Genomic DNA, 15280 nt, shown 5'->3' on the forward strand with positions numbered 1-15280 from the left:
GCCGCCTGCACAGTCGGTATAGGTGGACGCCATACAATGTAATATTCTATGACGCTGAAATGTCGCAATCACATATTGCATCACGATTCTTGAAAATTGCGATGTGGATATGGTCCCCTAGGAAAATTAGCGATTACCTGCGGCGGCCTGCAACCATATCATGTACGAAAGGATTGAGGCTGGGACAATGAGAACATGGAAACGCTAAGTCAGTGTTTCCCAACCAGGGTTCCTCCAGCTGTTGCAAAACTACAACTCCCAGCATGCCTGGACAACACCTTTCATTATATAGGGCAGTATTTCCCAACTAGTGCGCCTCCAGCTGTTGTTAAACTACAACTCCCAGCATGCCTGGACAGCATCTTTCATTGTATAGAGCAGTATTTCCCAACTAGTGCGCCTCCAGCTGTTGCTAAACTCCAACTCCCAGCATGCCTGGACAGCATCTTTCATTGTATAGGGCAGTATTTCCCAACTAGTGTGCCTTCAGCTGTTGCTAAACTACAACTCCCAGCATGCCTGGACAGCATCTTTCATTGTATAGGGCAGTATTTCCCCTCCAGCTGTTGCAAAACTACAACTCCCAGCATACTTGGACAGCATCTTTCATTGTATAGGGCAGTATTACCCAACCAGCATGCCTCCAGCTGTTGCTAAACTACAACTCCCAGCATGCCTGGACAGCATCTTTCATTATATAGGGCAGTATTTCCCAACAGCACGCCTCCAGCTGTTGCTAAACTACAACTCCCAGCATGCCTGGACAGCATTATATAGGGCAGTATTTCCCAACTAGTGCGCCTCCAGCTTTTGCAAAACTCCAACTCCCAGCATGCCTGGACAGCATCTTTCATTGTATAGGGCAGTATTTCCCAACTAGTGTGCCTTCAGCTGATGCTAAACTACAACTCCCAGCATGCCTGGACAGCATCTTTCATTGTATAGGGCAGTATTTCCCAACTAGTGTGCCTTCAGCTGATGCTAAACTACAACTCCCAGCATGCCTGGACAGCATCTTTCATTGTATAGGGCAGTATTTCCCAACCGGCGCACCTCCAGCTGTTGCAAAACTACAACTCCCAGCATGCCCGGACAGCCGTTGGCTGTCCGGGCATGCTGGGAGTTGTAGTTTTGCAACAGCTGGAGGCACTCTGGTTAGGAAACACTGACTTAGCATTTGAATTTTGGCAGCAGCCCAGCCCCATACCCTGCATGTGTGATATGGTGCCGGACCGCTGCCACAGGTAATCATTAATTTTCCCAAGGGTCCATATCAAAATATCGCAATTTGCAAAAACCGCATCGCAATTGCGATATATGGTGCCGCCCTAATGCCTGTGATGAGTTGGGGGTATCCGGGTGTCTATGTGGATACTGATACCATGTATCCCCCAATAGACGGAGGCCTGCAGTGACCACATGGTAGGATGAAGGTCTTACAGTCTTCAGAACGTATCGCCGGTACCTGAACTGTCTGCCGGTCTGGGATCCCGCTGGACGCTGCTCCCGAGGGGTTGGCCGGGCGGCTGCTGGTGGAACTTGGGGTCTCATTCTCCATCCTGGCGGTAGAAGAGTAAAACCAGCGGCTACAGCAACGTCAACTGCGGAGACACAATCATTAGAAGAGCTGGAGGGAGACATAGGATCGGAGGACCCCCACAAATGTCACTGCACAATCCATACAAAGATCTCTCCAACTACAACTCCCAGCATGCCTGACAGCTGCAGAAAAGAGTGTAAAAGTATTTTGAACGAGTTTAGAACATTGCAGTTTTGCAGCAGTTTGTCAGGGCATGCTGGGAGTTGTAGTTTTGCAGCAGTTTGTCAGGGCATGCTGGGAGTTGTAGTTTTGCAGCAGCTGGTGAGCCACGGGTTGGGGATCGCTGCGCTAGAGCTCTATTGGAGGAGAGTGTATCTGTGCAGAGTCACAGGGTCCAGTAGTATGTCTGACTATTACCACTAGAGGGCGCTCCAGGGGCAGAGCACAGTGCAGACTGATGCAGGAGATGAATCTTATGTCCATAGCCAGGATGTCTGTGGGTGCGGAGCTGCACCATATGCCTCCAGGTGATGTGCCCCTAGTCAGGAGGGATGTCGCCTACACATGGGGAGCTGTGATGTCACCTACACATGGGGGGGGGGCTGTGATGTCACCTACACATGGGGGGCTGTGATGTCATCTAAACATGGGAGGCTGTGATGTCATCTAAACATGGGGGGCTGTGATGTCACCAACACATGGAGCTGTGATGTCACCTACATATGGGGGGGGGGGGGGCTGTGATGTCACTTACACATGGGAAGCTGTGATTTCACCCACACATGGGGGGGGGGGTTGTGATGTCATCTAAAGATAGGGGGCTGTGATGTCACCTACTCATAAGGGGCTGTGATGTCACCTACTCATAGGGGGCTGTGATGTCACTTACACATGGGGGGCTGTGATGTCATCTAAACATGGGGGGCTGTGATGTCACCTACACATGGGGGCTGTGATGTCACCTACACATGGGGGGGGCTGTGATGTCACCAACACATGGAGCTTTGATGTCACCTGCACATGGGGGGGGGGCTGTGATGTCACCTACACATGGGGGGCTGTGATGTCACCTACACATGGGGGGCTGTGATGTCACCTACACATGGGGGGCTGTGATGTCACCTACACATGGGGGGCTGTGATGTCACCTACACATGGGGGGCTGTGATGTCACCTACACATGGGGGGCTGTGATGTCACCTACACATGGGGGGCTGTGATGTCACCTACACATGGGGGGCTGTGATGTCACCTACACATGGGGGGCTGTGATGTCACCTACACATGGGGGGCTGTGATGTCAGCTACCCATGGGGGGCTGTGATGTCACCTACACATGGAAAGCTGTGATGTGACTTACACATGGGGGCTGTGATGTCACATACACATGGGGGGCTGTGATGTCACCTAAACATGGGGGGCTGTGATGTCATCTACTCATAGGGGGCTGTGATGTCACCTAAACATGGGGGGCTGTGATGTCACCTACACATGGAAAGCTGTGATGTCACCTACACATGGGGCTGTGATGTCACCTACACATGGGGGGGGCTGTGATGTCACCTATACATGGAGCTGTGATGTCACCTGCACATGGGGGGGGGGGGCTGTGATGTCACCTACACATGGGAAGCTGTGATTTCACCCACACATGGGGGGGGGGGCTGTGATGTCATCTAAAGATAGGGGGCTGTGATGTCACCTACTCATAGGGGGCTGTGATGTCACCTACACATGGGGGGCTGTGATGTCACCTACACATGGAAAGCTGTGATGTCACCTACACATGGAAAGCTGTGATGTCACCTACACATGGGGGGCTGAGATGTCACCTACACATGGGGGCTGTGATGTCATCTAAACATGGGAGGCTGTGATGTCATCTAAACATGGGGGGCTGTGATGTCACCTGCACATGGGGGGGGGGCTGTGATGTCACATACACATGGGAAGCTGTGATTTCACCCACAAATGGGGGGGGGCTGTGATGTAATCTAAAGATAGGGGGCTGTGATGTCACCTACTCATAGGGGGCTGTGAGGTCACCTACACATGGGGGGCTGTGATGTTACCTACACATGGGGGGCTGTGATGTCACCTACACATGGAAAGCTGTGATGTGACTTACACATGGGGGGCTGTGATGTCACATACACATGGGGGGCTGTGATGTCACCTACACATGGGGGGCTGTGATGTCACCTACACATGGGGGGCTGTGATGTCACCTACCCATGGGGGGCTGTGATGTCACCTACACATGGAAAGCTGTGATGTGACTTACACATGGGGGCTGTGATGTCACCTAAACATGGGGGGCTGAGATGTCACCTACACATGGAAAGCTGTGATGTCACCTACACATGGAAAGCTGTGATGTCACCAACACATGGGGGGCTGTGATGTCACCTACACATGGGGGGCTGTGATGTCACCTACACATGGGGGGGCTGTGATGTCACCTACACATGGGGGGGCTGTGATGTTACCTACTCATGGGGGGCTGTGATGTCACCTACTCATGGGGGGCTGTGATGTCACCTACACATGGGGAGCTGTGATGTCACCTACTCATAGGGGGCTGTGATGTCACCTACTCATAGGGGGCTGTGATGTCACCTACTCATAGGGGCTGTGATGTCACATACACATGGGGGGGCTGTGATGTCACCTACACATGGGGGGGCTGTGATGTCACATAAACATGGGGGGGCTGTGATGTCACCTAAACATGGGGGGGCTGTGATGTCTCCTACACATGGGGGGCTGTGATGTCACCTACTCATAGAGGTCTGTGATGTCACATACTCATAGGGGTCTGTGATGTCACCTATTCATAGGGGGCTGTGATGTCACCTACTCATAGGGGTCTGTGAAGTCATCTACTCATAGGGGGCTGTGATGTCACCTAAACATGGGGGCTGTGATGTCATCTACTCATAGGGGGCTGTGACGTCACCTAAACATGGGGGGCTGTGACACCACCTACACATGGGGGCTGTGATGTCACCTACACATGGGGGCTGTGATGTCACCTACACATGGGGGGCTGTGATGTCACCTACACATGGAAAGCTGTGATGTCACCTACACATGGGGGGGGGGGGCTGTGATGTCACCTACACATGGAGCTGTGATGTCACCTACACATGGAGCTGTGATGTCACCTACACATGGAAAGCTGTGATGTCACCTACACATGGAAAGCTGTGATGTCACCTACACATGGGGGGCTGTGATGTCACCTACACATGGGGGGCTGTGATGTCACCTACACATGGAAAGCTGTGATGTCACCTACACGTGGAAAGCTGTGATGTCACCTACTCATGGGGGGCTGTGATGTCACCTACACATGGGGGGCTGTGATGTCACCTACACATAGGGGGCTGTGATGTCACCTACTCATAGGGGGCTGTGATGTCACCTAAACATGGGGGGCTGTGATGTCACCTACACATGGGGGGGGGGGCTGTGATGTCACCTAAACATGGGGGGTCTGTGATGTCACCTACACATGGGGGGGCTGTGATGTCACCTACACATGGGGGGCTGTGATGTCACCTACTCATAGGGGTCTGTGATGTCACCTACTCATGGGGGGCTGTGATGTCACCTACACATGGGGGGCTGTGATGTCACGTACACATAGGGGGCTGTGATGCCACCTACACATGGAAAGCTGTGATGTCATGTACACATGGGGGGCTGTGATGTCACCTAAACATGGGGGGCTGTGATGTCACCTACACATGGGGGGCTGTGATGTCACGTACACATGGGGGGCTGTGATGTCACCTACACATGGGGGGCTGTGATGTCACGTACACATGGGGGGCTGTGATGTCACCTACACATGGGGGGCTGTGATGTCACCTACACATGGGGGGCTGTGATGTCACCTACACATGGGGGGCTGTGATGTCACCTACACATGGGGGGCTGTGATGTCACCTACACATGGGGGGCTGTGATGTCACCTACACATGGGGGGCTGTAATGTCACCTACACATGGGGGGCTGTAATGTCACCTACACATGGGGGGCTGTAATGTCACCTACACATGGGGGGCTGTAATGTCACCTACACATGGGGGGCTGTGATGTCACCTACACATGGGGGGCTGTGATGTCACCTACACATGGGGGGCTGTGATGTCACGTACACAGGGGGGGCTGTGATGTCACGTACACAGGGGGGGCTGTGATATCACCTGCACATGGGGGGCTGAGGTGAGGTCTCTCTCTCCTGTAGAGTGTAATCTCTTATGTACAGGGTCCTCTCTCCTGTAGAGTGTAATCTCTTATGTACAGGGTCCTCTCTCCTGTAGAGTGTAATCTCTTATGTACAGGGTCCTCTCTCCTGTAGAGTGTAATCTCTTATGTACAGGGTCCTCTCTCCTGTAGATTGTAAGCTCTTATGTACAGGGTCCTCTCTCCTGTAGAGTGTAAGCTCTTATGATCAGTGAGGTCTCTCTCTCCTGTAGAGTGTCAGCTCTGAGGTCCTCTTGGGAATATGATAAGAGCCCGGTGACATCACAGCGGCCTGTATATACACATTATGATAAGATGAAAGGTGACGTACCCATGAAGAGGCTGCAGGGGCCCCATGTCAGCAGAGAGCATCCTATGTCGGCCAGGTTGAGCCTTGTACCTCTCTGTATCCAGCACTGGCCGGGGCCCCTCCTGCTGCCCTCATGTTTCCTGCTCTGGGGGAGGGGGCACCGATCCGCCACCTTCTGGCCAAGATACAATAACAAGAAGGTTTCCTGCAGCGTCTGCCCCTCATTACTCCTGAGCAGACTCAGGCACAGTGCCCTCTCCAGCACAAAATGGTTACTGCACCTTACTAAAGTCACAAGGACAGACGTGTTCCATCAGGAAAGAGTTAATGATGATTCTCTTAATTGAGGGAAGAGGCAGCCATTACCATCCTGAGAGGAAGCAGGCCAGTCTGTGATTGGCTGATGATGCCAGATAAGGATAATGAGGTCACACAGTCTATGGAGTAGGCTAATTTGTGATTGGATGGTGATGTCACATGGGCGGGCAGTGAGGTCACACAGTCTATGGAGTAGGCTAATTGGTGATTGGATGTGAGGTCACATGGGCGGGCAGTGAGGTCACACAGTCTATGGAGTAGGCTAATTGGTGACTGGATGGTGATGTCACATGGGCGGGCAGTGAGGTCACACAGTCTGTGGAGCAGGCTAATTGGTGATTGGATGTGAGGTCACATGGGCGGGCAGTGAGGTCACACAGTCTATGGAGCAGGCTAATTGGTGATTGGATGGTGAGGTCACATGGGCGGGCAGTGAGGTCACACAGTCTATGGAGTAGGCTAATATGTGATTGGATGGTGATGTCACATGGGCGGGCAGTGAGGTCACACAGTCTATGGAGTAGGCTAATTGGTGATTGGATGTGAGGTCACATGGGCGGGCAGTGAGGTCACACAGTCTATGGAGTAGGCTAATTGGTGACTGGATGGTGATGTCACATGGGCGGGCAGTGAGGTCACACAGTCTATGGAGCAGGCTAATTGGTGATTGGATGTGAGGTCACATGGGCGGGCAGTGAGGTCACACAGTCTATGGAGCAGGCTAATTGGTGATTGGATGGTGAGGTCACATGGGCGGGCAGTGAGGTCACACAGTCTATGGAGCAGGCTAATTGGTGATTGGATGGTGAGGTCACATGGGCGGGCAGTGAGGTCACACAGTCTATGGAGCAGGCTAATTGGTGATTGGATGTGAGGTCACATGGGCGGGCAGTGAGGTCACACAGTCTATGGAGTAGGCTAATTGGTGATTGGATGGTGAGGTCACATGGGCGGGCAGTGAGGTCACACAGTCTATGGAGTAGATTGATGATGATTTCATGATATAACAGAGGAAGCTGGAAGTAATGGGGGACAGAGGGGTCCAGAAAGGACAGAGGAGTCTGGAGGAGGACAGAGGGGTCTGGAGGAGGACAGAGGGGTCTGGAGGAAGACAGAGGGGTCTGGAGGAAGACAAAGGAGTCTGGGGGAGGACAGAGGAGTCTGGGGGAGGACAGAGGAGTCTGGGGGAGGACAGAGGGGTCCAGAAAGGACAGAGGAGTCTGGGGGAGGACAGAGGAGTCTGGAGGAAGACAGAGGGGTCTGGAGGAAGACAGAGTGGTCTGGAGGAGGACAGAGGGGTCTGAAGAGGACAGAGAAGTCTGGAGGAGGAGGGCAGAGGGGTCTGGAGGAGGACAGTGGAGTCTGGAGGGGACAGTGGAGTCTGGAGGGGACAGGAGTCTGGAGGAGGACAGAGGAGTCTGGAGGAAGACAGAGGAGTCTGGGGGAGGACAGAGGAGTCTGGGGGAGGACATAGGAGTCTGGATGAGGACAGAGGGATCTGGAGGGGGCATATAGGGGTCTGGAGGAAGACAGAGGAGTCTGGAGGGGGCATATGGGTCTGTAGGAGGACAGAGGAGTCTGGAGGGGGCATAGGGGCCTGGAGGAGGACAGAAAGGCCTCAAGAGGACAGAGGGGTCTGGAGGAGGACAGAGGGGTCTGGAGGAGGACAGAGGGGTCTGGAGGAGGACAGAGAAGTCTGGAGTAGGACAGAGAAGTCTGGAGTAGGACAGAGAAGTCTGGAGGAGGACAGAGCAGTCTGAAGAGGACAGAGAAGTCTAGAGGAGGACAGAGGGGTCTGAAGAGGACAGAGAAGTCTGGAGGAGGACAGAGAAGTCTGGAGGAGGACAGAGCGGTCTGAAGAGGACAGAGAAGTCTGGAGGAGGAGGGCAGAGGGGTCTGGAGGAGGACAGAGGAGTCTGGAGGAGGAGGACAGAGGAGTCTGGAGGAAGACAGAGGAGTCTGGAGGAAGACAGAGGAGTCTGGGGGAGGACAGAGGAGTCTGGCGGAGGACATAGGAGTCTGGAGGAGGACATAGGAGTCTGGAGGAGGACAGGGGGATCTGGAGGGGGCATATGGGTCTGGAGGAGGACAGAGGAATCTGGAGGGGGCATAGAGGCCTGGAGGAGGACAGTAAGGCCTCAAGAGGACAGAGGGGTCTGAAGAGGACAGAGGGGTCTGAAGAGGACAGAGAAGTCTGGATGAGGACAGAGGGGTCTGGAGGAGGACAGAGGGGTCTGAAGAGGACAGAGGAGTCTAGAGGAGGACAGAGGGGTCTGAAGAGGACAGAAAAGTCTGGAGGAGGACAGAGAAGTCTGGAGGAGGACAGAGAAGTCTGGAGGAGGACAGAGGGGTCTGGAGGAGGACAGAGAAGTCTGGAGGAGGACAGAGAAGTCTGGAGGAGGACAGAGGGGTCTGAAGAGGACAGAGGGGTCTGACGAGGACAGAGGGGTCTGAAGAGGATAGAGGGGTCTGAAGAGGACAGAGAAGTCTAGAGGAGGACAGAGGGGTCTGAAGAGGATAGAGGGGTCTGTAAAGGAGATAGGGCGGTCTGAAGAGGACAGAGAAGTCTAGAGGAGGAAAGAGGGGTCTGAAGAGGACAGAGAAGTCTGGAGGAGGACAGAGGGGTCTGAAGAGGACAGAGAAGTCAGGAGGAGGAGGGCAGAGGAGTCTGAAGGAGGACAGAGAAGTCTAGAGGAGGAGACAGAGGAGCCCGGAGAAGGAAAAGGGGGTTCAGAGGGGACAGAGAAGTCTGGAGGAGGACAGAGCGGTCTGAAGAGGACAGAGAAGTCTAGAGGAGGACAGAGGGGTCTGAAGAGGACAGAGAAGTCTGGAGGAGGAGGGCAGAGGAGTCTGAAGGAGGACAGAGAAGTCTAGAGGAGGAGACAGAGGAGCCTGGAGAAGGAAAAGGGGGTTCAGAGAGGACAGAGGAGCCTGGAGAGGAGAGAGGGGTTTTAGGAGGAAAAGGGGATCTGAAGGGGACAGAGGATGACTCTGGAAGGAAAGGAGTCAGGATGAGGGAAGAGTGGTCTGGGGGTAGACAGGAGGAAGTGGATGTCGGATAAAAAACACTGAGGGGGACATTTATCATTAGGTGTCTATTGTAGACACAGATCTACCCCTTTACACTGCTGTCTAATTTACACTCTTGTGCAAAATTTACTACAAATGCGCACGTGCTTTGATAAACGTTGCGCAAATATAAAAACGCTCCCCCCCCCATGGCTCTACCGTGCCCTCCTTCTCTACCGCACACTTCACAGAGCTGCAGGGCCTCCGAATTCTGACTTCCCTCCTCTCCTCCCAGGTTAGGGCCTTCTTATATCTCCAAGTTGCCTTATGATGACATTTTTAACATGTTTCTAGTCTATTTTTCTTTTTTCCTATTACTTTCCTACCCAGGTTAATAAAGTGTTAAGGCCGTGACCCTAATGATGGTGAATTCCCTTCAGAGGTTGTAGTGTAATAGTCAGTCTATGGCAAAAAGATTAAAGGGGTACTCCGCTGCTCAGCGTTTGGAACAAACTGTTCCGAACGCTGGAGTTGGCGCCGGGAGCTCGTGATGTCATAGCCCCACCCCCTCATAACATCACACCCCACCCCCTCAATGCAAGTCTATGGGAGGGGGCGTGACGGCTGTCACGCCCCCTCCATTAGACTTGCATTGAGGGGGCGGGGCTATGACATCACAAGCTCCTGGCGCTCCAGCGTTCCGATCAGTTTGTTCCAGCGGAGTACCCCTTTAAATAATTGGAGGCAGTTCTAAATCTGTATTACATATTGCTGAACAGATTCCATCAGCTTGTTACGTGTCCCCCTAGATGGTGTATATTTGCGCAATTTCATCGGGACTTGCGCAAAACGAATGTAAACATTAAAGACGCAGTTGATAAATCGATGTACACTGCATAATCAGCTCTACCGTACAGAGTCACATAGAATCCCACAGTAAAACTTCTATCAAAAAGTACGCAAAAATAAAATAAAAACAAAAATTAATTGCGCAAAATTTTTTACGCAATATAGACAGTGAAAACGGTGTATATATAATGATAAATGCCCCCCTGAAGGTTTAAAAAGGGGGGCAAAGGGTTTATGTGGTCTAGAAAAGGCGCAGAAGAGTCTGGGGGAGGACATAGTGGTCTCAAAGGGAAAGAGGGATTTGGGAGAAGAAGGAGACAGAGGGATCTCCATGGAGCAGAAAAGTCTTCAGGAGGAGACATGGCCGTCTGGGGGGTGGACAGAGGGGTCCAGAGGGTGGGACAGTGGGGTCCAGAGGGTGAGACAGAGGGGTCCAGAGGGTGGGACAGAGGGGTCTAGAAGAGGACAGAGGGGTCCAGAGGGTGGGACAGAGGGGTCTAGAAGAGGACAGAGGGGTCCAGAAGAGGACAGAGGGGTCCAGAGGGTGGGACAGAGGGGTCCAGAGGGTGGGACAGAGGGGTCCAGAGGGTGGGACAGAGGGGTCTAGAAGAGGACAGAGGGGTCCAGAGGGTGGGACAGAGGGGTCCAGAGGGTGGGACAGTGGGGTCCAGAGGGTGAGACAGAGGGGTCCAGAGGGTGGGACAGAGGGGTCTAGAAGAGGACAGAGGGGTCCAGAGGGTGGGACAGAGGGGTCTAGAAGAGGACAGAGGGGTCCAGAAGAGGACAGAGGGGTCCAGAGGGTGGGACAGAGGGGTCCAGAGGGTGGGACAGAGGGGTCCAGAGGGTGGGACAGAGGGGTCTAGAAGAGGACAGAGGGGTCCAGAGGGTGGGACAGAGGGGTCCAGAGGGTGGGACAGAGGGGTCCAGAGGGTGGGACAGAGGGGTCTAGAAGAGGACAGAGGGGTCCAGAGGGTGGGACAGAGGGGTCCAGAGGGTGGGACAGAGGGGTCCAGAGGGTGGGACAGAGGGGTCTAGAAGAGGACAGAGGGGTCCAGAGGGTGGGACAGAGGGGTCCAGAGGGTGGGACAGAGGGGTCCAGAGGGGTCCATAGGGTGGGACAGAGGGATCCAGAGAGTGGGACAGAGGGGTCCAGAGGGTGGGACAGAGGGGTCCATAGGGTGGGACAGAGGGGTCCAGAGGGTGGGACAGAGGGGTCCAGAGGGGTCCATAGGTTGGGACAGAGGGGTCCAGAGGGTGGGACAGAGGGGTCTAGAAGAGGACAGAGGGGTCCAGACGGTGGGACAGAAGGGTCCAGAGGGTGGGACAGAAGGGTGCAGAGGGTGGGACAGAGGGGTCCAGAGGGTGGGACAGAGGGGTCCAGAGGGTGGGACAGAGGGGTACAGAGGGTGGGACAGAGGGGTCTAGAAGAGGACAGAGGGGTCCAGAGGATGGGACAGAGGGGTCCATAGGGTGGGACAGAGGGGTCCATAAGGTGGGACAGAGGGGTCCAGTGGGGTCCATAGGGTGGGACAGAGGGGTCCAGAGGGTGGGACAGAGGGGTCTAGAAGAGGACAGAGGGGTCCAGAGGGTGGGACAGAGGGGTCCAGAGGGTGGGACAGAGGGGTCTAGAAGAGGACAGAGGGGTCCAGAGGGTCGGACAGAGGGGTCCAGAGGTTGGGACAGAGGGGTCTAGAGAGGGAAACAAAGCAGTTTTGGGTAATGGGTAGGACAGTGTGGATTAGAGGGGTCTAGCAGAGGACAGAGGGTCTGGAGGATCTTACCTGCTGCATACAGAGGAGGACCTGATCTGTGATTACACATAATATATACCCCACATAGCACAATCATTATGTATAATGCTATATACAGGAATAACCTCCTGTACACCTGTTATACACTGCACACCTGTATACCTTTCTTCACATCTGTATACCTCTCTGTACACCTATATAACTCTGCACACCTGCATACCTTTGTATAGCATTATAACTCTGTACACCTGTATAACTCCCTGCATACCTCTGTATAGCATTATAACTCTGTACACCTGTATAACTCCCTGCATACCTCTGTATAGCTTTATAACTCTGTACACCTGTATAACTCTCTGCAGACCTCTGTATAGCATTATAACTCTGTACACCTGTATAACTCCCTGCATACCTCTGTATAGCTTTATAACTCTGTACACCTGTATAACTCCCTGCATACCTCTGTATAGCATTATAACTCTGTACGCTTGTATAACTCTCTGCATACCTCTGTATAGCATTATAACTCTGTACACCTGTAACTCTCTGCATACCTCTGTATAGCATTATAACTCTGTACACCTGTATAACTCCCTGCATACCTCTGTATAGCATTATAACTCTGTACACCTGTATAACTCCCTACATACCTCTGTATAGCATTATAACTCTGTACACCTGTATAACTCCCTGCATATCTCTGTATAGCTTTATAACTCTGTACACCTGTATAACTCCCTGCATACCTCTGTATAGCATTATAACTCTGTACACCTGTATAACTCCCTGCATACCTCTGTATAGCTTTATAACTCTGTACACCTGTATAACTCCCTGCATACCTCTGTATAGCATTATAACTCTGTACACCTGTATAACTCTCTGCATACCTCTGTATAGCATTATAACTCTGTACACCTGTATAACTCCCTGCATATCTCTGTATAGCTTTATAACTCTGTACACCTGTATAACTCCCTGCATACCTCTGTATAGCATTATAACTCTGTACGCCTGTATAACTCCCTGCATACCTCTGTATAGCATTATAACTCTGTACGCCTGTATAACTCCCTACATACCTCTGTATAGCATTATAACTCTGTACACCTGTATAACTCCCTGCATAACTCTGTATAGCTTTATAACTCTGTACAACTGTTTAACTCCCTGCATATCTCTGTATAGCATTATAACTCTGTACACCTGTATAACTCCCTGCATACCTCTGTATAGCATTATAACTCTGTACACCTGTATAACTCCCTGCTTACCTCTGTATAGCATTATAACTCTGTACACCTGTATAACTCCCTGCATACCTCTGTATAGCTTTATAACTCTGTACACCTGTATAACTCCCTGCATACCTCTGTATAGCATTATAACTCTGTACACCTGTATAACTCTCTGCATACCTCTGTATAGCATTATAACTCTGTACACCTGTATAACTCCCTGCATATCTCTGTATAGCTTTATAACTCTGTACACCTGTATAACTCCCTGCATACCTCTGTATAGCATTATAACTCTGTACGCCTGTATAACTCCCTGCATACCTCTGTATAGCATTATAACTCTGTACGCCTGTATAACTCCCTACATACCTCTGTATAGCATTATAACTCTGTACACCTGTATAACACCCTGCATAACTCTGTATAGCTTTATAACTCTGTACACCTGTTTAACTCCCTGCATATCTCTGTATAGCATTATAACTCTGTACACCTGTATAACTCCCTGCATACCTCTGTATAGCATTATAACTCTGTACACCTGTATAACTCCCTGCTTACCTCTGTATAGCATTATAACTCTGTACACCTGTATAACTCCCTGCATACCTCTGTATAGCTTTATAACTCTGTACACCTGTATAACTCCCTACATACCTCTGTATAGCATTATAACTCTGTACACCTGTATAACTCTGTATAGCTTTATAACTCTGTACAACTGTTTAACTCCCTGCATATCTCTGTATAGCATTATAACTCTGTACACCTGTATAACTCCCTGCATACCTCTGTATAGCATTATAACTCTGTACACCTGTATAACTCCCTGCTTACCTCTGTATAGCATTATAACTCTGTACACCTGTATAACTCCCTGCATACCTCTGTATAGCTTTATAACTCTGTACACCTGTATAACTTCCTGCATACCTCTGTATAGCATTATAACTCTGTACACCTGTATAACTCTCTGCATACCTCTGTATAGCATTATAACTCTGTACACCTGTATAACTCCCTGCATATCTCTGTATAGCTTTATAACTCTGTACACCTGTATAACTCCCTGCATACCTCTGTATAGCATTATAACTCTGTACGCCTGTATAACTCCCTGCATACCTCTGTATAGCATTATAACTCTGTACGCCTGTATAACTCCCTACATACCTCTGTATAGCATTATAACTCTGTACACCTGTATAACACCCTGCATAACTCTGTATAGCTTTATAACTCTGTACACCTGTTTAACTCCCTGCATATCTCTGTATAGCATTAGAACTCTGTACACCTGTATAACTCCCTGCATACCTCTGTATAGCATTATAACTCTGTACACCTGTATAACTCCCTGCTTACCTCTGTATAGCATTATAACTCCGTACACCTGTATAACTCCCTGCATACCTCTGTATAGCTTTATAACTCTGTACACCTGTATAACTCCCTACATACCTCTGTATAGCATTATAACTCTGTACACCTGTATAACTCCCTGCATATCTCTGTATAGCATTATAACTCTGTACACCTGTATAACTCCCTGCATATCTCTGTATAGCATTATAACTCTGTACACCTGTATAACTCCCTGCTTACCTCTGTATAGCATTATAACTCTGTACACCTGTATAACTCCCTACATACCTCTGTATAGCATTATAACTCTGTACACCTGTATAACTCCCTGCATACCTCTGTATAGCATTATAACTCTGTACACCTGTATAACTCCCTGCATATCTCTGTATAGCTTTATAACTCTGTACACCTGTATAACTCCCTGCATATCTCTGTATAGCTTTATAACTCTGTACACCTGTATAACTCCCTGCATACCTCTGTATAGCTTTATAACTCTGTACACCTGTATAACTCCCTACATACCTCTGTATAGCATTATAACTCTGTACACCTGTATAACTCCCTGCATATCTCTGTATAGCATTATAACTCTGTACACCTGTATAACTCCCTGCTTACCTCTGTATAGCATTATAAC

The 15280-nt window shown here is 50.8% G+C and overlaps 1 protein-coding gene across 3 annotated transcripts in view; it reads right to left on the minus strand.

The window, feature by feature from the left end:
• PHC2 (polyhomeotic homolog 2) overlaps positions 1 to 15280 on the minus strand; it is a 72580-nt gene that overhangs the window by 51549 nt on the left and 5751 nt on the right. The window contains exons 1-2 of one of the 3 annotated variants that reach the window (XM_056543670.1): positions 6126 to 6264; positions 1466 to 1601 (exon numbers count right to left, since the gene is read on the minus strand). In XM_056543670.1, coding sequence (XP_056399645.1) covers positions 1466 to 1558 — 93 coding nt within the window. In that variant the 5' untranslated portion in view covers positions 1559 to 1601; positions 6126 to 6264. Of the gene's footprint in view, positions 1 to 1465; positions 1602 to 6125; positions 6265 to 15280 lie in introns of those variants that run through there. The other 2 variants (XM_056543671.1, XM_056543669.1) reach the window with 2 other exon arrangements.

The sequence above is a fragment of the Hyla sarda genome, chromosome 10 (genome assembly GCF_029499605.1).
Source record: "Hyla sarda isolate aHylSar1 chromosome 10, aHylSar1.hap1, whole genome shotgun sequence".
Classification (NCBI taxonomy): Eukaryota; Metazoa; Chordata; class Amphibia; order Anura; family Hylidae; genus Hyla; species Hyla sarda.